Source organism: Balearica regulorum, chromosome 6, assembly GCF_011004875.1.
Source record: "Balearica regulorum gibbericeps isolate bBalReg1 chromosome 6, bBalReg1.pri, whole genome shotgun sequence".
NCBI classification, from domain to species: domain Eukaryota; kingdom Metazoa; phylum Chordata; class Aves; order Gruiformes; family Gruidae; genus Balearica; species Balearica regulorum.
In genome coordinates this window covers 3451284-3471757 of record NC_046189.1, presented here as the reverse complement: position 1 = coordinate 3471757, position 20474 = coordinate 3451284, and the positions used below count along the sequence as shown (strand labels likewise).

Genomic DNA, 20474 nt, shown 5'->3' with positions numbered 1-20474 from the left:
GGAGGTGTCTTCAAAGAATCCTGTACAAGCCCTTACCAGTGTCTGAACAGCAACAAGCATGATGAATCCCTCCTCTTTTAGGTGTGCAAGGTTTTTCAGCTTTCAGCTGTCATTTTCAATGTCTTTTTTTAACAAAGCTCTAGCTTCAGATGGCAAGTGGTTGCAACATAATCTTATAAAAGAAATTAGCTATGCTTTCAGCCTTCCTGCACAGGGGAAAAAAACCCAATTGCAATCAGAGTGCAAAGCTCCAATCTAGTTTTTCCACTGTTATTCAGTTGTTTTACCAGAAGTAAACATACGCGAACCTACACAACCCATTCAGAGATGTATGCCATTTGTTACTGAGTTATGACCTTGCCCCCTTTGCTCACACGCACTTCCCACACCTAGCTCCATCACTCTGCACGAGGAACAGATGAAGCCGATAGTTCTGCTCCTGAACTTTGCCAGGATGCTTTTCTAGCTCTTCCTTTCAAAAAGCTCTTTGAGACTACTGCTAAACAGCAATGGTCTGAAGTGTCTAGAAATAGATCGAGAGAAGAGTCAGGATGCCAAAAATCTTGGATGTGAGGAAATGACTCCAGTAAAAATGCAGTGATAAAAGGTACACCACACACAAAAGCAGCCAGAACTATTAAGAGTCTCTTGGCTTGTCCTGCCTAGTCTCTCACCTCATTCATTAACTCCTAAGTCCTACTGATTCTCTTCTCCAAGGTAAATAGTTAAGTTATATAGTTTGAACTTGCCAGACTTGGGGAGCAGGGGGTGTAGTGTGTGCCTTCTCAAATGTGTACTGGAAAGAGAGATGTACCAGAGGAGCAGAAAAACTGCCAAGCACAAGAGTTCGTTTTCTCTAGATTTTATTAATGAATCAGTATTGCTTCTACAGATATACCCTGTCTTCTAGAATTATCATAATACAGCATCCATCACAGTAGGGAGCTTATACTCACAATAAGTAGGTCCAGTGCAATTTTTGCTGAACTCAGGCTGTGGTTTGCAGAGTGCAATTCCATCCAAGGTAATTACTTTTTACTAGATTTCAGACGCTAAAGACCAACACTAGATTAAAACCATCCTGACAAGGAGATAGGTGAAGGACTGGCTGCATCAAGGTTAACCTTCCATGCAATTCATCTCCATAATAATCCTTCAATTTTGGCTTCCTGCCTTGCCAAATCCAGGCAGGCAAAGACAGGTCTTCTACAAAGAAAAGGGTGTTTCTTGTAATGCTATCACTAACATCCAAGATGCTGAACCCGAAAAAGCTGCTGTAGATCTCTAACCTGTTTGAGAATGGAGTTGCAAATTAGCCAGGAATACACACACAGAAAAACTCTGCTGCCTGTCTGCGACACTCGACCTAGAGACTGAGACAGGTCACGTTTTGACCTACTTCATCCTGTACAACTGGTCAGTTCATTTCTAGTACTGAGGCAAAACACGGGGGGGGAGAATAGTGACCGGTTTTCCTGCATTCTGCAATCACAAAAAAAGTTTAATTTTTTTCTCTTTTAAGGAGTTAACTTTGTCATTTGATCGCAAGCATGAGTCAGCGGCAGGGAGGGGAAGAAGACAGAGCCGTTAGGACAGGAAGCTCATTCCCATGACACCCTACTTAGCTAACCACAGGCATTGCCCCGGCAGAGCCGAGAGCTCTGCCAGAGCCGGCACCGCTTCACCTCTCAAACAATGGGAAACAGCAAGGTGAGGGAAATCACTGCTTGGGAGTTAAGAAACGGGATAAAAACGCACCAGAAGTGGGTTCTGCTCTCACGTCTATGCTGGTCAGGCAAGACTCGAGCATCGTTTTTCTCCCAGCTCTTACAGAAGGGCAACTGCTTTACTGGTACACTGGATGGCCCTCCAGTATCACGTCCCCTGCCTTAATGATGGCGCAACTTCCAAGGAGCTGTTAAAATCAACACCAGCACTTTGCTTTCAAAGATATTTTAAGGCATAAGACACCTCCCTCCTTTTTCTTCTCCTCTTTTTGCACGATCAACTTGTTTTTTCCTTTTTCCCTTCTTCTGAGTAAGCACTGAAGTTGTAAAACGTGGCATTATAACTGCCCCAGAAGCACAGATTTTCCCATGGTACTCTGCCAGGATCACTTTGTTCTTGGTTTGAGTCAATGTCCAAGTGAGGAAAGTTCACTCTCCATTTCCATTCCAGCCATAACCTTTTCCCCTGGAGTTTCCAACAATGCTGTGGTAGAAAAAGCCACCAGGCAACAGAATAAAACAGGCTCTTATAGTTGTCTGTGCTTAAGTGTAACCAAAAAAGAGGCTAAAACTTTTTTATTTGATGAGCTTAGAATATTCCATAATGAAGACAGCTGACATGAGCATGAGATGCATGAAAATGAGAGAGCAGTTGCACAGAACATTGATTATCTTCTAAAAGCAGTAACATTAAAAAGCATTCAAGCAAAACAAATGCCGAGTACTGTGACATCTGACTACTGAAGCATTTGATGGCATTACCATGCTTTTCTCTCATGGCCCTGAACTAGCCCATTTCTAAAATAAGCACTGCTTGACAAACTAAAAAGGCTTCTAGGAAGCTGTAGGATATTTTCTTTGTCTTGGGGTTTTGTTTTTATGTAGCATAATCTCACAGCATAAGCAGCCAAACAGGATGAGGAGATAAACCATCAGAGTGCAACTTCATTGCTGTGCTCAGACTCAGCCTGCAGTCTGGAGATCTTTCATTTAAGAGAGACCTTTCTGCTGAAAGCTTGATTTCATTTTTATGGGGGGGGAGGGAAGTGTTGTATCGAGCATTGCCAGTCATAAAGTCTTTCAAGGGTCTCCAGCTTTAATAAACTTCAGAAAGAAACAAGGACGCTTTGAAGCCAACATCTATATTGATTGATATGCACAGTGTCAAACACAGCAGCGGCATTGCCAGGCTCCTCAATGAACTGCCTTCAAGAACCAAGGCATCTCAGCATCTCATTAATGAAACAACACTCAGGAGTAAGAATCATGCATAAATAATTATTTCTGAGATAAATAACTATTCTTCAGAGATAAAAAGTTTGAGTTCAGCAGAATTAAGACCAGCAGCTGATGAGTAAGAGTGCAGAAGTTGGCCAAAAGCCATCACTTTAGGGAATAAAAGTATTCATTGCAGACTCCCACCCAGCCTAAGTATTTTCATGCACGATAAAAATAGACCTGGTTTAAAAACTATTGTGCAAGAAAAGTTATTTCAAATTAATTATTAAGAGAACAGAAGACTGTCAACAAGACCCACTATGTTTCTGGTGGTTTACCCTCAGCTAGATGCCAAGCGTCCACCAAGCTGCTCTATCACTCCCCTCATTCACTGGGCAGGGGAGAAAAAGTATAACAAAAAGCTGATAAGGTAAGGACAGGGAGAGATCACTCACTAATTATCGTCACTAGCAAAACAGACTTGAACTGAGAACAGAAATTCATCTAATTTATTACTAAGCAAAACAGAAGAATGAGAAATAAAATCAAATCTTAAAACACCTCCCCCCACCCCTCCCATCTTCCTGGGCTCAACTTCACTCCCGGCTTCAACCTCCGCCCCCCTCAGCGGCACGGGGGGACGGGGAATGGGGGTTACGGTCAGTTCATCACGCGGTGTTTCTGCCGCTTCTTCACCCTCAGGGGGAGGACTCCTCTCATCGTTCCCCTGCTCCAGCATGGAGTCCCTCTCACGGGAGACAGTCCTTCACGAACTGCTCCAACATGAGTCTCTCCCACGGGGTGCAGTCTGTCACGAACTGCTCCAGCGTGGTCTCTTCCACGGGTGCAGACCTACAGGAGCAAATTGCTCCAGCGTGGTCTCTTCCACGGGGTCACAAGTCCTGCCAGCAAACCTGCTCTGGCGTGGGCTCCTCTCTCCACGGGGCCACAGGTCCTGCCAGGAGCTTGCTCCAGCCTGGGCTTCCCACGGGCCACAGCCTCCTTCAGGTGCCTCCACCTGCTCCGGCGTGGGGTCCTCCACGGGCTGCAGGTGGAATCTCTACACCCCCTCATCCTCCCTCCATGGGCTGCAGGGGGACAGCCTGCTTCACCATGGTCTTCACCACGGGCTGCAGGGGGATCTCTGCTCTGGTACCTGGAGCACCTCCTCCGCCACCTTCTGCACTGACCTGGGTGTCTGCAGAGTTTCTTACATCTTCTCACTCCTCTCTCCGGCTGCAAAAGTGCTCTCTGTTTTTTCCCCTTTCTTAAATATGTTATCACAGAGGCGCTGATTGGCTTGGCCTTGGCCAGCAGCGGGTCCGTCTTGGAGCCGGCTGGCATTGGCTCTGTCAGACACAGGGGAAGCTTCTAGCAGCTTCTCACAGAAGCCACCCCTGTAGCCCCCCCGCTACCAAAACCTTGCCACGCAAACCCAACACAATGTTATGTAAAAACAAATCCCACTTTTCTACTTTCCAAGGTGTTCCCTGTACAATCAGGTCACACTTCAGGGAGAACTCACTGCAACACTACAGAATTGGAAGCTAAATCCATTTATACAATTGTCCTGGTTTGGCAGTATTAGGATGAATATTACATCTCATTGCACCCAGTCTGCCTGTATTCCTGTTATAGAACTGAAACAAAAGCAAAGTGAAGACAGTCTGACAATAAACAAATAAATCAACATAACTGCTATATTAGCCATTTTGAAAGTAAGTGTAGTATTTTGATGGAAACAATTCAGTCTCCAATGTTAAATATCTGCATTACTCTTATTTGCCATACCATACTTTCCCGCAGTGTTCATGAGCAAGCAAATCCAGCCAGAGCAACCACTTACTGCGCCTCAAATGGAATTCTGTCAAGCTTAGCACACTAAAGAGAGTACGAGAAGTGTGTTGTTTCTATATATAAACGGGCTATCTGTGCAGAGTATGGCTGAATAATATGGCCTGCTTAACACTGATTGCAAGTTGTCCTGGGTGGGAAAAAAAGTCATCTTCCTTTGGCCTTACTTTCTACAACCAAAGCATAGCATCGTGTTCTCAAGGAACAAGAGTACATGTACAACAGAAATAAAAATGTGAGCCAATCTTTGGAAAGGCTCATCACACCTACCGCTTATACTTGATTATTTAATTTCTTTAAGTCACTACGCCTTTCATAAAGCATGTCACTCAAAGTGGTAGAAGTAAGTATTTGAGCACAGAAGTAGACAAAATACTTCAGAAATTACAAAATTATAGTATACGGAGGGTTATCTGCATACCATCTTGGGCTGTAGTATCAGACCTTGTCAACTGCTGCTTTGCTCTGCACCGACACCAGACCTTTCCCTCAGGTGGCCTTTGCTTCCTCCCCCTCTATCTCCTCACATCTTTTGTTTTTAAAAACAACATATCTGAAGATGCATCCAAAAAACCGTCATGTATTTACTAACAGAAGAGTGTGGGGTTTATCCTACATAAAAATAAATCTACCTAAGGTTTCCACCCACCACCATCTAGGCATACCACAGTTACCCACGATACAGTTTATAAAAATCCGCAGGCCTTCCCAAGACGACACTTGGATTTGCAAGGCTGCTCGGCAGGATTTCCTGCAGTGCTCACGGTGTCAGTTCTTGGAATATCCTCAAATTTAATGTCAAAAACACTCAAGTGAAATGAATTTTTGTGCTGACTACTGACAAAGGCTGCAGGAAGGATTTTTAACGTGTCTAGTTCTCAGAGTGCCTGTTCTCTGCTTTAGCAGGTATCTCTCCAGCATTAGGTAGCACTCCAGTGCTACCTGTGTATCACAACTTGATACAGTTGATATCGGTACTATTTAAACTGTTTGGGAGTCAAAATAATTATTGTATTATCTATACTAAGCACTCTTGTCAAGAGTTTTGATCCTCAATTCTACAGCTTGTTGACAGCAAGAGGAAAATCAGTGTGTTGTGACGCTTGATGTAAGCTCTCATGGTAAGATAGATGGGCAGAGCCTACCTCCAAAATGTAATAAAAAAAAAATTCTTAAAACAAGGCATAATACTATAGAAGCCACTCAAAAATGTGGAGACTTTACAATGGTGTTTGAGGACCCTTTCAAAAAAGTAAATCCAAAACAACTTTTTAGTAGTGAAAAAGTTTTCATGTGTGCTCAGTGGGACTTTTCTTTCCCAGCCATGTATTTGAAAATAGATATTCTCCTTCTTCCTCATTTAATAACCTTTTTACTGGAAGGAGGTGACCTAGAATTCAGGATATTTAAAAACCGATTTACTATTAAAGCACTTAACTGTAAATAAGTGGGAGTTCAAATCACAAACATTCAAGCACCAAGTCAGAACAGACTGTTCAATCCTTGTTTACATTGCACTTTCAATAAGTAAGAAATATCTACAACTACATACATCTAATATACAAGATTATTTCCTCACACCTTATAGGTATACTTCTATTTTCTGTCACAAAAAGTCAGGGAGATCAGACCACTTCAAATAATAATTAATCACAATTTAAAAAAAAAAATCCTTCAAGCTGCATTCCTACCTGGCTTCAAGCAAATTAAAGACAAAACAGATTTTTACATGTAATGTTACGATTCAAAACTGGAGATGACCTTTAGTGCACCTTTCCATGGGCGGGATACTCTCATCCACAAGCAGATTTAATTAAATTTAGCTCTTCAGACTGATTAGAGTTAATAAAACAATCTGGTAATAGACCATTTTATTGTGTTTACAATATGATGTTTTGTGGGACTACAGCATAATGGTTACAAGTTACAAGGCACTGTTTTTCATTACCTCTTCAACTAGACTTTTATAATCAAATTTAAAAAAAGGACCTAGAGTAAGTGCGGGAGAAGATCAGAAGTCTAGTATATAGATTGTATGAAGACTCTACAAGAGACATCACCAGGGAGACTGACAGGTTTTTTTATAATCATTCTCTTCTGTATAGTAAATGAGTGTATCTGTTTTATAAATAAACTAAAAACATTTTCATGCCTCTCACTACTTTATACTTCTGTTAAGGACTGGACCATTTGTTACCTGTGCGCAGTGTTTGGTGATAGTTAGGTGGGAAAGAGTTGCATGCAATTCGTCAAGTTGTACCACCTTCCTGCTTTTGATTAACTTCAATATTCTGCTATAACAAATAACCTGCAGCTCTCCTCCAGGCTACCAGTATCCTGATGAAAGAATGAGGATGCTTCAAATACAAGCTGAACTTCTTGATTTGTAACATCAACCAAAGAAATGCCAAAAACTGCTTGAGCAAATCTGATTTAAGAAAAAGCGTTGATATCCAGAGAAACAATCTTAAAAAGAGTGTGGTGAAATTGCCTTTTCTTGTTAGTACAGCTGTATGCTGTAGAGCATGGATCCCAGCTTCTACTACATCACGCTTTACCAGATTTTTTTGTCCTTTAAGCACAAATATCAAACTTCAAGCATTTAGTAACAGCACTCTAACCACATCTCTTCAGGAGAGGAGCGGAGCTCTTCATTCAGTTTGTGGAAAAAACCACAAAAAGGAAACTTCAGAGAAAGCATTTTAAAAATTCACACTTCTCAAAGAATTTTAAGAGACCTGTCAAAAATAAGTTTAAAAAAAAAAAATCACACTATCCTCCATATCTCACCATCACAACCAATTATTTTTTTTTTTTAATCTATAAAATACTCTACTCTTACCTGGCCAGCCGATGGGAGTTACCCTCTCATGCTTGCTATCCTTCCACAACCCATTCCCTCGTGGGAAGAGGAATTCCCAGAGAGAGCCAGGATACGTCAAGACAACTTGCCCCGAGGGAGATGGCGCTGAACAACCCATCAGCTCGGATTAAAGCTAAAAAACCAGCATTGTTTAAGAAACGATTGGACAGCTTTTGTGTGGGGGTGGGACAGGATTACTGTATCCAAACTGGGTCTGAGCTATAATGGATTACCTGGAGAATCTGTGTCCTAACCCTTACTAACAAATGAGTTCCGTTTGAAATACACTACCAGGCTACACACACCTTGTCTAGCTGTATAACAAAAATGACCTTCACGGCTATTGATTGGAGTTCTTGAAATCAAGGAATGGTGCTGGGAATATACATCAACGGCATAAGACATATAGCGGCAGCCCTCCCTCGGTCCGGTCCTTTCTTTGCTCCTTTTTCTCCTAACAGCAATTACCACCCAGCAGATACAATTATAACTTTATCCTCAGTCTCACAGTCTATTTAACATTCAAATTGTGTCGATCAATTAATTTAATGTGGGGAACAGCTGGGTCTGAAAAACAGCAAGTTACAAGAAGTAGTGAGAGAACGGGATAAACCAGCAGCAAAAGTACAGCCCTTTAAGAATCACGTTCTATTAGAGGAAATTACAATGAAAACCTAATTCCCTCAAGGTTCACTAAGCAACCATAGAAGCGTTATGCGTAAGGGTTTTACACCTGCTCACTGTATTCACAGGGCTTGTATCCAAGATACTAGACTTTTTTTGGCACGCTGTATTGATTTCATAGCGGGAAGACTGAAAGAGCAGACTTGTTATGCCCGCAGCAGAGACAGCAGCCCTCGGAGAAGCAACTCTAGGTAATGCAGATCTCTACAAGAAGCGTGCTTCTGTAGTAACAGGTTGAGCCCACCCCCAAAAGCTATTAGGATAGACTGCTGTAAGAGCATAGCCACTACAAACCCACTGATCTTTATTTTCTAATGCTAAATTTGTAGCCTGCTTGGCTAGACAATAAATTCTGGGTTACCAGACACTTTTCTGCTAGCCTGAAAATTGTTGTTAAGTCTGACGGTATATATTTATTCCAGCAGTGATACAAAAGCATTTCATCAGCACACAGAGAACCTTTCTTCACTTACTCTAGTTCAAACAATGATTTTTTTTCCAGGGTAATTAGACAAGACTGTACAAATATTACTAAAAACACTGTGTAACCCTCTATAAATAAAACACTGACATTCTCTACATATACCAACATTATCCCTTGTATCCACACACAAGCGTACTATTTCCCAGAGCCCCTAGATTCCTCCGCAGTTCATGTAAAGGTTAGGTCACGTCACTGTTTCAATGTACTCATTTCACATCAGGGCAGATTTAAATTTCATATTTAATAGACAATGGAATAGCATGACCTTTGGGTATCACAAAAAATGTCCCAAAAGCCCACTTAAATTTTCAACAGATGTGGATTCAACATATTTGTCAATGTAAATCCTCTTAGAGCTCAACAACACATGCAGCAAAGCAAGAAAATCAAGACCAGCACTCACGCACACTTCATATGGGAGAACGGATATTTTAAAGAAAACAGATTATGGGAAACGCACAGTTGCAAAGCAAAGCAAAGCAATAAGGCTGTAGACCATTCAAATTTAAACTGGCTTATTTTCTAAAAGCATGTAAAGTTATATCTGTTTTCCTAGCAGCTCAATTGAAAGAAAGAACTTCAAGTTTGCAATCAGAGAGAAACAAGAAGCAATTACACAGATTAAAAAAAAAAACCCCACCAGTAAGCTGTTATCTTTTACTGTTCATAGTCAGCAAAAGCAAATATGATTTCTTGTTTCCATGTGAAGACTGTAGTACACTGGCACCAGTATAAACAACCACATCTGAAATTTCTGAATCTAAAGCGATGTGTGTTTTAAGAGTGAAGGGAAAAAAATGTGAAGCTACAGGAGTTTGATAGGAGACTGGAGACCAGGGATTTTTCCTGCATGTGAGGCACACCAAGAGCCCTTCCTTGCTCTCCTGTCATCCTAGTATGTTAGCTGATAAACGCTCCATAATTAGAAGACCCAAGTAGGAATGCCTGAAATCCATCTGACCTGAGGGAACAAGTTTAAAAACCTGACCCGGCTTTTAGCGTGCCAGATACTCCTGTATTCCGTTTCTGTCTACTGGAAGAGGCTGGCAAGAGCAGACAGAAGAGACAGACTCAACTAAATTTGGTATTCAAATGTGGGATAAGAGAAAGGATATTTTGGGATGTAGGAAGTACTCAGAAGAGGAAGGCAAAGAAAAAAAACCAACCTGTATTTAATTTAAATCAGATACTGGCCAAGGGAAAGGTCACAAGATACACAAGAGCAGAGACTCAGAGGGAAGAAACATTATTCCTTCACACTCCCTGTCTGTGCAGAGCTCTGTGCTCAAGGCATCTGCGGAATTGCAAGAACAGTCTGCAAAGAATCACCAGTGAGACCACTCAGGACAGAGGCATCATCACTTCATTGCTGGCAATATTAGAACACAAGTCACTGACCAACCAGCTAAACCAGTAAACACGCAAATAAACTGCTTTTGTGGAACTCGCTTCCAGTAAATTTTCCATTCCGGGAAAGATAAATCAATCTGACACTAATTACATCTAAAAACTGCAAGTAATGATGTTATGCTAGGAAAAACCCAACTCTGAGAATCTATTTTTGAGGAAGGCAGCAGCAGTTGGAGATACCATCTTGCTTGTTTCTTTGGTTGAAGTTTGAATACAAAATGAATAGTCCACTCTCACTCACATAAACTTTCTGACAGCTAAGAGGAAAGAAAATTGTTGCTCTGATACTTAACTGTTGGGTTTGCATTTCTTCACATGCCAATGATAACAAGCACTGCCCTACCTAATTACCAGGTATTAAAAACAGGAACACAGCAGTGGCAATGCACCTGGCAATTTTGGTTTACCAAAGGCTCTGATTTTTTGTACAGCAAGATACAATACAAAAATAAAATCTAAGTATTTTCTCAAAGAGCACAGGAGCTCACAAAGCATCGAAGAACTAGAAGGCATCCCATGTTTTTGCAAGTATAGCATCAGGATTAAGCTGTATCACCAAAACTCTCATCTTGCACAAAAAAGCCTCGTGCAGGAAGGAGAAAAGAGCTGTGACAAACCAGCAAAGAGCTAGAAGCAATAGGAAATGGAGAGGCTTCCTCACCACATCCGAGACTGGAACACAGCTTGGATTTGGCACTGTCAGATCACTTTCCCTCCTTGCTCTCTCCAGCTCAACCCTTAAATGCTGCGGTAGTATTTAGGTGGATAAAACCACAGCCCGTGCCAAGCTGCTGGCTCACAGGCTGCAGGCGTGCAGAAGGGCAAAGCAGATGCGACTGAACAAATCCGCCTCTTTTCAGATCACACCCGGGATGTTTTACTGAAAGTACATCACGAAGCAAGCAGCTTTCAGTCCTAGGTCAGAAATTTTTAATGAGCAATTAGTTCAGACACTCATTTTTGTTGGCACTGAAACAGTATCTTAAGTCCCTAAATTAACAAAAGTTATTTCATTCTATTCAGTAGAGCTTCCAAGTCAAAACTAGTCAAAGTTTTAGACCAAAGTCCTGCCCTTTACCTGCAATTATACTCAATACCCAAAACATCCATCCTTCCTTAACCCAGAAATAGCTAGTTTTGTTAAACTTTTTTTTTTGTCTGTACAATAAAACCCAACATTTTTTTTAAAGGATTTTAAGACAAACACACACTCCTTCAGAATTCCACACCCTAAAGGGGTACACACTGTATCAGAAATTCACTTACAGGAAAACATGACACACTGAAGGGAGGAGGGAACCGATCCCTTACTGGAGATTGCAGGCTAGATGCCGAAACGTGAATCAAATCTGTCCTGGGGAGATGTTGCTTCATTTACATAGGGATACACTCCTTTCTGCCCAGTCTTGGCTTAGGCATACATCCACGTCCCAAAACAAGCAACCCTCAGTTTTAGAAACAGTGTTAGTCAGAATTAGCTTGCGTCTTCTCCTCTCTCAACCGAAACTCTCAGCTGGTTAGACGATAAAACCGCTCCTAGCTCAGCTCATCAGGGAATACTTCCCAAGCTTTGCCCTTCACACTTCATATCACTGAGTTAAGTTTGTTTAAAGGCAGAATTAGAAATCCATCCAAATATACATCGAAAATGTCTTTGGCACCAAGGTCTAACCAGTGATTACTCTAGGTAAGGACAGCTGTCAAACTAGTACAGCCGTCAAAGTTATGGCACATTCCTGCCAAAGTGAATTACTTCTGTACTTTTTCCCAGCCTCTCAACACGTGACTTCTGTACCCTCTCCATAGCCTCCAAAAATCAGTAGTTTTAACAGCCTGACCAGAACTTCTACCTTTTCACAACAGAAGATTATGTCACATGGTCATTCGCACACTGCAAGCACTTCATGGCAACTAGATCATCTCCTCCTAGGTAATTAAAACCTTCAAATTCCTACCAGTGAAGTATTGCCTGCTTTAGTATTTATTATGCCACATCAAGCTTTAATTTCAACACTTAAAGCTTCTACAACCCGGTCTTTGAGAGTTGCCTTACATTTCTTGCTACCTGGTGGTTCTCCATCTTCAAAATATCTACGACTACCAGCACATCAGACTACTCAGTTTAAGACGCTACTGTCTCATTCTCCTGTAAGAGGTTACACTACTTGCAGGGCAGAGAATGAAGCATACAGCAGCTCTTCACCAGCAGCAATTTACCTTACACCATCTTACTTTTCAGAGTTTAAAACAAAATTATGGGCAAAGATGCCAGGCTGGAATCTAGCAATCATAGTAAGCCTGAACTGCAGCGATCTGTATCACAACAACTCATTTCAGCTACCCATGGTATGAAAAATACATTCGCCAGGCATTGGCCAACACCAACTTGTAAGACTGAAGATCAAGCCTACCCATGTGGATGCTTTTTAAATATATTTTTTGCCTGATGTAATATTCCCATTTCAATGCACATACCAGTTATCTTTCCAACTTTAGCTAGCAAAGTTCTACAGCCTACTTCTTCCGTAACTGAAATAAGGTGAAAGGAAAGTGTCTTGGGAGTAGATGGTTACAGATGTCTTCCTGCAAGAAGCCCTTAAGCGCTTCCCTCATCTTTACTATGTGATGAAAGCCCAAACATCAGCTATTTTTCTACTATATGCAAGGCTAGCTATTCATCTCTAGTAGATTCAGGGTGATGAGCAAGAAGACCAGATAACACCAGAGGCAGAGAAAGCTCCACAATGAAACGACCATGCACTTTCCCTACTCAGAAGCATACTCTGGTATTAAAAAAAAACCCAACACACAAAACCTCTCAAAGCCCCCATACAACTATCTGAAGGAAAATTTGGCTTACTGTGGTTACCCCCCCCCCCCCCCCAAAATGGGGCAACTTCTCCCCCAAGAAGTATTTCAATACAAGCAAGACAACTGCGCTTGCAGCCCAGAAAGCCAACCGTGTCCTGGGCTGCATCAAGAGAGGTGTGACCAGCAGGTCCAGGGAGGGGATCCTGCCCCTCTACTCCACTCTCATGAGACACCTCCCCCTCACAGTACTGTGTCCAGCTCTGGGGGCCCCAGGACAAGAAGGACATGGAGCTGTTGGAGCGAGTCCAGAGGAGGCCACAAAGGCGATCAGAGGGATGGAGCAGCTCTGCTATGAGGACAGGCTGAGAGAGTTGGGATTGTTCAGCCTGGAGAAGAGAAGGCTCTGGGGAGACCTCAGAGCACCTTCCAGTACCTAAAAGGGTCTACAAGAAAGCTGGAGAGAGACTGTTTACAAGGGCAGGGAGTGATAGGATGAGGGGGAATGGCTTTAAGCTGAAGGAAGGGAGATTTAGATTAGATACAGGGAAAAAAATTCTTCCCTGTGAGGGTGCTGAGGCCCTGGCACAGGCTGCCCAGAGAAGCTGTGGATGCCCCATCCCTGGCAGTGTTCAAGGCCAGGTTGGATGGGGCTTTGGGCAACCTGGGCTAGTGGAGGGTGTCCCTGCCCAGGGCAGGGGGTTGGAACTAGATGGGCTTTGAGGTCCGCCCCAACCCAAACCATTCCATGATTCTAAGAACAGCTGATATTTAAGGTTTGCCTGTGAGTGCTTATGTCAAGCTAGATTCACTGCTCCTGGCAACCTGCATGACTTGTCAGGAGGGACAAATACCTTGTTTCACAAGCCCAAAACGCTATGTGAATTATGCTCCTTGCAACCAAAGGATGAAAAAAAAAAAACCAACCAAAAACACAACTCCACCCCTAAACAGTGTTAAAGCCTTGTAAGTACAATTGAGCTTGTACAACTTTATTCAGCAACAGGCCTGGAAAAACATCCTTCTAGATGAGGTAATGATTACTATTACATCCTGCAGACAAGCTCAGCATCTGGGCTTGCAAAGAAAAAGGCCGGGCTTCCCATGTCGTTAATTCTAACGGTAGTCTCTTGCTTGACTGAAATAGGAATCACAGCTCCTAAACAGCTGTTTCCTCGGACAGCGAGATAACAGCTGAAGAGGACTCCAGCCAGGCAAAAACAGACAACTAATTATTTAAAGTTGCAATAGGCATACTGTGAGGCAGACTGTGCACTGGGAGACAGGCTACAATCACACATCTAACTAAAATGAGATGGGTCTTAAGATTTTTGTCTCGCTGCTTAAACCATCCAAAGCTGCTCCTTCAAGCTTTTCCTTTGGGAAAGATTATAAGTGAGGCCAATACCATTTGTTGGATATACAAACATAAAACGTTGGGAAAAAGGAGCACTCGAAGAAGAGCACACTTGCTACATAAAATAATCTCAATTTTGGAACAATTCTCCATGCCCTACTGGCAAAGTCCTCCTTCCTTCCTATATTTAGGTCAGCCTGGCTGAGTCAAGTCCTCCGTGAGCATCCCTTGCTTTCATAACTTTCTATTCTAGAACAGAGACCTACAGCCAGGCATGCTTTTTCAGATCATTTGTTCTCTTGGGCTGAGAGTTTCTGCCTTTATGAGCGCTGATGTAACAAAGTGAAAAAATAAGTTAGGTACAAGCAACTAAGCCAGGCTGTTTCCAAGGGCTTCTCTTGGAATATTTATCTGGCTTTCAAAAGTCTTCATGCATATCTTTAATGCCAAATACCGCTCAAAAAAGTTCCACCACTATACTAACAAGGCACAAAGATCTTAGATGGGCATTATCTAGTATATCCTTAGGGAATACACTGCTTCAAATAGGCAGGTTTGCATAACAGTTCAATAAAGTTTGCATGGCTTATGCTCCCATATAGAAATAGCCATTCTGCTTGTGTTAGCTTTGACTTTTACCAAATTGTTTCCATCTCTATCTATACAGGTGACCCAAATTGTTTTATAAACCAGAGAATTCTCCCCCAAGTTAGCCCCTGGATTCAAAAGCCAGGCCTTTAGATTCCACATACAATGATCACAGCATCTCTTCAAAAGCCTAAATTGGAGTTTCAGGACTAGTGAAGTTATGTAGTGCCTTTTTTACCATAACCAGGAAAGCTGACTGGTTGGTTTCACCGGCATTTTGAGCTATTTCTAGCTACACTCTCTGCTCCTTCACAGGAGTGTAACATCCCAATTTTTTTAATCACTAAGAATGCAAGTCAATGCCCAAACTAAAAACTTCAGTGAAACAATCAAATTTATTCTCCATAAACTGATTGTGCCAGCTATTTTAAAAAAAATAATTACATAAGTATGTAGGTGACAGTTCTTGAAACTTTCAGTGACATGCAGTGTACAAAGAGTCAATAAGCAATCCTCAAAACATTACTTTCTTTAATAGTAAATATAAAGTTATGTTGCCTGAATTACTAATTTCAAATTAGCTACCAGCTAAAGAGTTCTACTCTGTAAATTGCTGGATGAAAAAGGGAAGATTTCTAGCAGAGAGATGACACAAGGCAGGATTGTTTTTCTGAGCAGCATAAATACACATCTGTTTGCAAAACATTAGCAAAACAAAGTGTAAATTACTTCCCTAATAGAAACAAGAAATTTACCATGACCTCGTTCTTCCTCATTCAAGAAAATAAAACCCAGTAACTAGTATTATCTGCCTACAAGAGAAATCTCATTTACAAAGGTGGCAGTTCCTCCCTGGATTTGCAAAATTCTTTCTGCTCACGTAACACAGAATTATTACTAGAGCGGAGTGGAAGTTTGGGGGGTGGGGTGGAATATTCCCCTAGAAATGATGTCTCAAGTTATCACATCAAACCCAAGCAGGAAAAAAAAGCAGGAAGCCAGTCCCTGTAAGGTTCAGCAGCCCAGGACTCTGCCTTCCTGAACCACGCGTACACCAGCCCGAGAGAACAGACAGATGACTGCACGGTACGCACACACGATTACTGCTGGCTGTGCTGGCACAGACCTCAAGGCGTATCAAACTGCTAGATTTTGCAAACACTGCTGGCGTGTATTCACGGAGAGGAATAAAATAGCCCAAAAGTTTCCATTGACCTAAACACAGAATAATCTACTGGCCTCAACACGAGTCTGAAAGTGGAGAAGCCTATCATTGATCAGCTTCGCTCTCATCTGTAAGAGCTGACACCCAGAAAAAGATAGCCTCAGCAATACAAGCCAGGTGTGCTTACAGCAAATCCCGAGTGGCAGTCATCTGCGTCCGCTGGAAACTCAGAATGCCGTTTCTTATTTTAACCACATTTACATACTCGCTCTCCATTTAATTGCCATGTAAGTGAGAAACTCAACAGCCAGATTTAGCGGCATGTTACTACTCTTCCCTGATGGATAAGGCGATTTACAGTAACTGTATCTTCTACCTCTGCTCTGAACAGGTCTAGACAAGGTGATAAACTACTTGCAGCTGATCTAGTTCAGAAATTGCCTCAAACGTTAAAACTTACTATACTGCTTAACGTTACTAATAGTGCTACTAAAACCCCGTTACTACAATATGCTTCACTTTTACAGTTTCCTTCCGCTTGCTTAGTTACTTCCTCTTAAGACGGTTCTCACATCCCGCAGGGGTGGGGACTGCCTTCTTCACTGCGTAAGGCTCTCCTTCGGAGTACGCAAGACTGCACATACACAGCAAGACATTCTGGCTGTAAATTCAAAAGAATTTATGCTTCAAATGGCAGGAGCTTAAGAGAGTCTTTACAAGTCTTAATGCATCCTTATAGGAGCACGCCGTATAGCAAGAACTGTTGATTTTTTCAAGCTCTTCTGAAAATTACAAAATACGACAACTGCAAAGTGTCAAAGCAGCACACTCCTTTGGGAAGAAAGCCAGAAGGAGAGAAGATGCACACGTTTCAACTTACTCCCAGTGATGCCCAGGTAAAAGCGCCTCTATGAATAAATCTGGTTTGGATGGTCTTTTAGGCCCCCATCTGAACAGAGCAAAATGAGATTCTATAATCTGCTAATAACTCGCAAGCACCTACGGCTTCTGGATAACAAAGAAAGACTAAAGGAAGAGTGAAAACCTACGCACGAATGCAACGTGTCCGAGTCTCAGCTTGGGCTATACGCCTGTGAGGAAGGCTGGAAGAGCCAAAGTGTCAGTAACGCTTGTACCCTTCCAACACAAAGACTCTCAGCGTCTATGTTAGGAGACAAAAGGCTTACTTCACATTTTTAAGAGTTCTTAAGATCATACGGAAGGATTCATCCGGGATACCTTGTGCAGAGAGCGGGCAGTTAAACAACAGAACTATTATAAGTGCATAAAACCCAAGACAGAGTAATGCAAAGAGTTAAAATAATATGGGAAAATGCTGAACCTTGAACTTGGCAGTTCACAGTTTTAGCACTCAAGGGAAAACATAAAAGAGATGCTTGTGTTGGGCTTTTTTGACCAAATGGAGTTGTCCTTTAAAGAATCCCCAGAAGGGGAAAAAAAAAAAAAAAAGAGGCACAACAAAACACCACAATATTGAAGGCCTCAAAGCACTTCACAATACGAGAGCAGCACATAAGCTGAAGCAAAATGACAGCAGGAGAGAAACATGCCACAGTGAAGGACGACACAGGCCCCCTGTTACAGATTGATGTTTTCCTTGATCCAATGACAGCATGGCCAGGGCACAGTTGTGGAATATAAAGCCTCATCCCAAAGCAATTCCTAGGATGTTATCATGACTCAAACTCTAACAGACAGCACAATCACTCTTACTTGCTATCTTATGTCCAGGACACGAGACATTCTTGTCCTCCTACCTCAAACTCCATCCCTAGGAACTTGCCCATCCTCTCATCATACTACCATGAAAATCCGACTTCTAGAAACACGCTATCCAAATCACTCACACAGAAATTAGTCTACTGCATGTGTTCCAAAGATGCTACAAAACACTTTAAAATGGAACGCAAGAATAGTAAAGACATCCCATGTCAGGGCTGCCATTAGTGATAACATCTGAGGTTCACGATGTTACAGCTAATTCAATCCAACAGCCAGCTGCTACCAAAAATAAGCTGCACGTTAGCGTTTATCTGATCCCACTGCAACTGTGATTCAGGAAAGGAAACCAAGAGAGAGTTAAATCTCTTCTAGAAGAGCAATTTATCTCATAACCCATCTTGGGGTCACACCGACACACAGTGGGGAGGAGACACACACATAACCCGTGCTAAAGGATGAGGACGGTCACCTTCTTCAGCATCAGCTGAGCAAAGAATAACCCCACAGCTGCTTATCCCCATCTCAGGTCGGGGTTGCCCATCTCCCTCATCGGAAGACTGGGGGAAAAAGGATGGAGAACAACCTGTGTCAGCTTTAGCAAACATAAAATCCAAATTCATGCCATCCTATTCACCACTGAACCAATTCAACTGCACGCAAGAAGAACGAGGAGGTAGGAAGAAAAGACATCAGCTGGCTTTAACTGTTTAAAGTCACCCGAAGCACAATGCAGCGTCTAGTGAGCAGCAAGCCTAACTCATTAAATATAAACGAGTTTCCAAGTTAATTGTACACTTATGCCTACACCTAGCATCATCTTCTGGTTTCGGGGGTTTTTTAGGGATACATAGAAAGGAAAAAGATGTAGAGTGGCCTATTTTCGGATCCTCACTCATTAACACCCAGCAGACAATTAATTTCCCCCGGCTGAGGGGCAGGGAGGGATTTCTGCCCGGGCTGGCACCACACGCCGTTTTCCTCACAGATAAACACTTGAAGCGCTTCAGACTAAAGCGCCGCCCTAAGGATGATAAACCAGGCCGACGCCGCTGAGATGAACGCGATTTTTATTTCGCCTTTTATCAACCTGCCCTTGAATCGCCGTTGTGCCCGTTACCCGGGGGCGCGTGCGCGGCGGTTGGGGGAGCCGGGGGGAGGGAGGGAGGGAGGGAGAAGGACGGGGAGGGGGGAATCGCCGCTCGCCGCTCACCTCACGGGCGATCTGATTGAGCGCATCGTCCTCCGCCGTCAGGCGCTCCCGGTTCGGCAACCGCTTTCGCCCAGCTCCCTGCGTCCCCATGGCGTACCCGCTCTACCTCTGCCCGCCAGCCCCGACCCTCCCGCCGCCGCCACCTCCTCTGCCGCTCGCCGGCGTGAAGAGCCCGGCCGTCACCGCCCCCCGCCCTGCGCATGCGCCGCCGCCCCCCCTCCCCGGCCTGAGGGGCCGGACCGGGCCGTGCGCCGCCTCACGCCCCTCAGCACCCCACCCGGGAGCGGGCCGCGGGCTTGGGTGGACGTGATTAATTGTGGTGTCAGAGTCATCCGTGCTTAATGAGTTCACACGGAGCATGTATCGTCTGGGATCCCTGCCGCAGCCCTTGTACTTAAATTTTCACAATAATTCCTTAAATATAAGTCTCTCAAGCTCAGGACACCAAGCGTGCTACACAGATGGGTGACAAAAAAAAAAAAAAAAAAGGCTGCAAACACACCCACCGCCTTACTGACAAAGATCAGCAAGCTGCATTTAATCTTTACGACTTAATTTTACCATCGATGCAAACTTGATACAGGTAATAGGCGATGCTTGCCTGCTGTGGTCAGCCGAATGTTCATCCAGCAGTTTTCATGTACAATAGCCAAGATTTGGGTCATCCTCAAATTCAGAACTGTGTCAAGCAGTTTAATATATCATCTCTTCCCGTGAGGGCATGTATCAGAGCATAAAGCGACTGGTGGCTGTATTAGGAAAAGAAAAACCCAACAAAACCTAGTTTTAGCAGAATCCCATTCCCCAAGAGGGTATAGATGCCCTCCATCAGTCCCAGGCTGGTACTTCTTCTTCAGAAACTTTTTAATTCTCACTTGTTGCTTTTTATACGAGTGACATCAAGGTGCCTATTTATAGCTGGTGCCTGTGCTGTGATCACCCTCCGCACCCGGCACCGCTCGTGGAAACGCCACGGTCCGAACCAGGCAAGAGATAGCGCACACCTTTGAGATGCAGCCGTTCAGAGCAGATGAGTAATGGAGAGCTGCTAACGAAGCCCTCCTCATCAGCCACCCTGCCAGGCAGGTCACCTCTTCTCAGCCCTGGGATCTGCAGCCTGAACAGGAATCCCTCCAGTTGGGACAGTTTTCTCTTGTTTAATATCGCTTTCAACAGGAAACTCAAAGCCCACCCTCTCCTTCACCCTGCTGTCGCTCCAGCTCTGCTTCAATATCTCCAACCTTCTTAGAACAGCCAAACACTATCTCTTTTTTTTTTTCCCCCCCCAGACAGCATTTAGGCTGTCTCAGCACTCATGTTGCAGTAGTTTTAGGAACCGTGGCTCTTCTGATGCCTCGGTGGC

General features: G+C 43.2%; 1 protein-coding gene across 36 annotated transcripts in view; it reads right to left on the bottom strand.

The window, feature by feature from the left end:
• The window catches only part of LRRFIP1 (LRR binding FLII interacting protein 1), a 114458-nt gene extending 95133 nt beyond the window's left edge, over positions 1 to 19325 (bottom strand). For all 36 annotated transcript variants that reach the window (XM_075755983.1, XM_075755986.1, XM_075755991.1 and 33 more), the window contains exon 1: positions 19112 to 19325. In XM_075755983.1, the coding sequence (XP_075612098.1) occupies positions 19112 to 19201 (90 nt within the window). In that variant the 5' untranslated portion in view covers positions 19202 to 19325. The remainder of the gene's footprint in view (positions 1 to 19111) is intronic.
• Positions 19326 to 20474: the final 1149 nt, after the last annotated feature.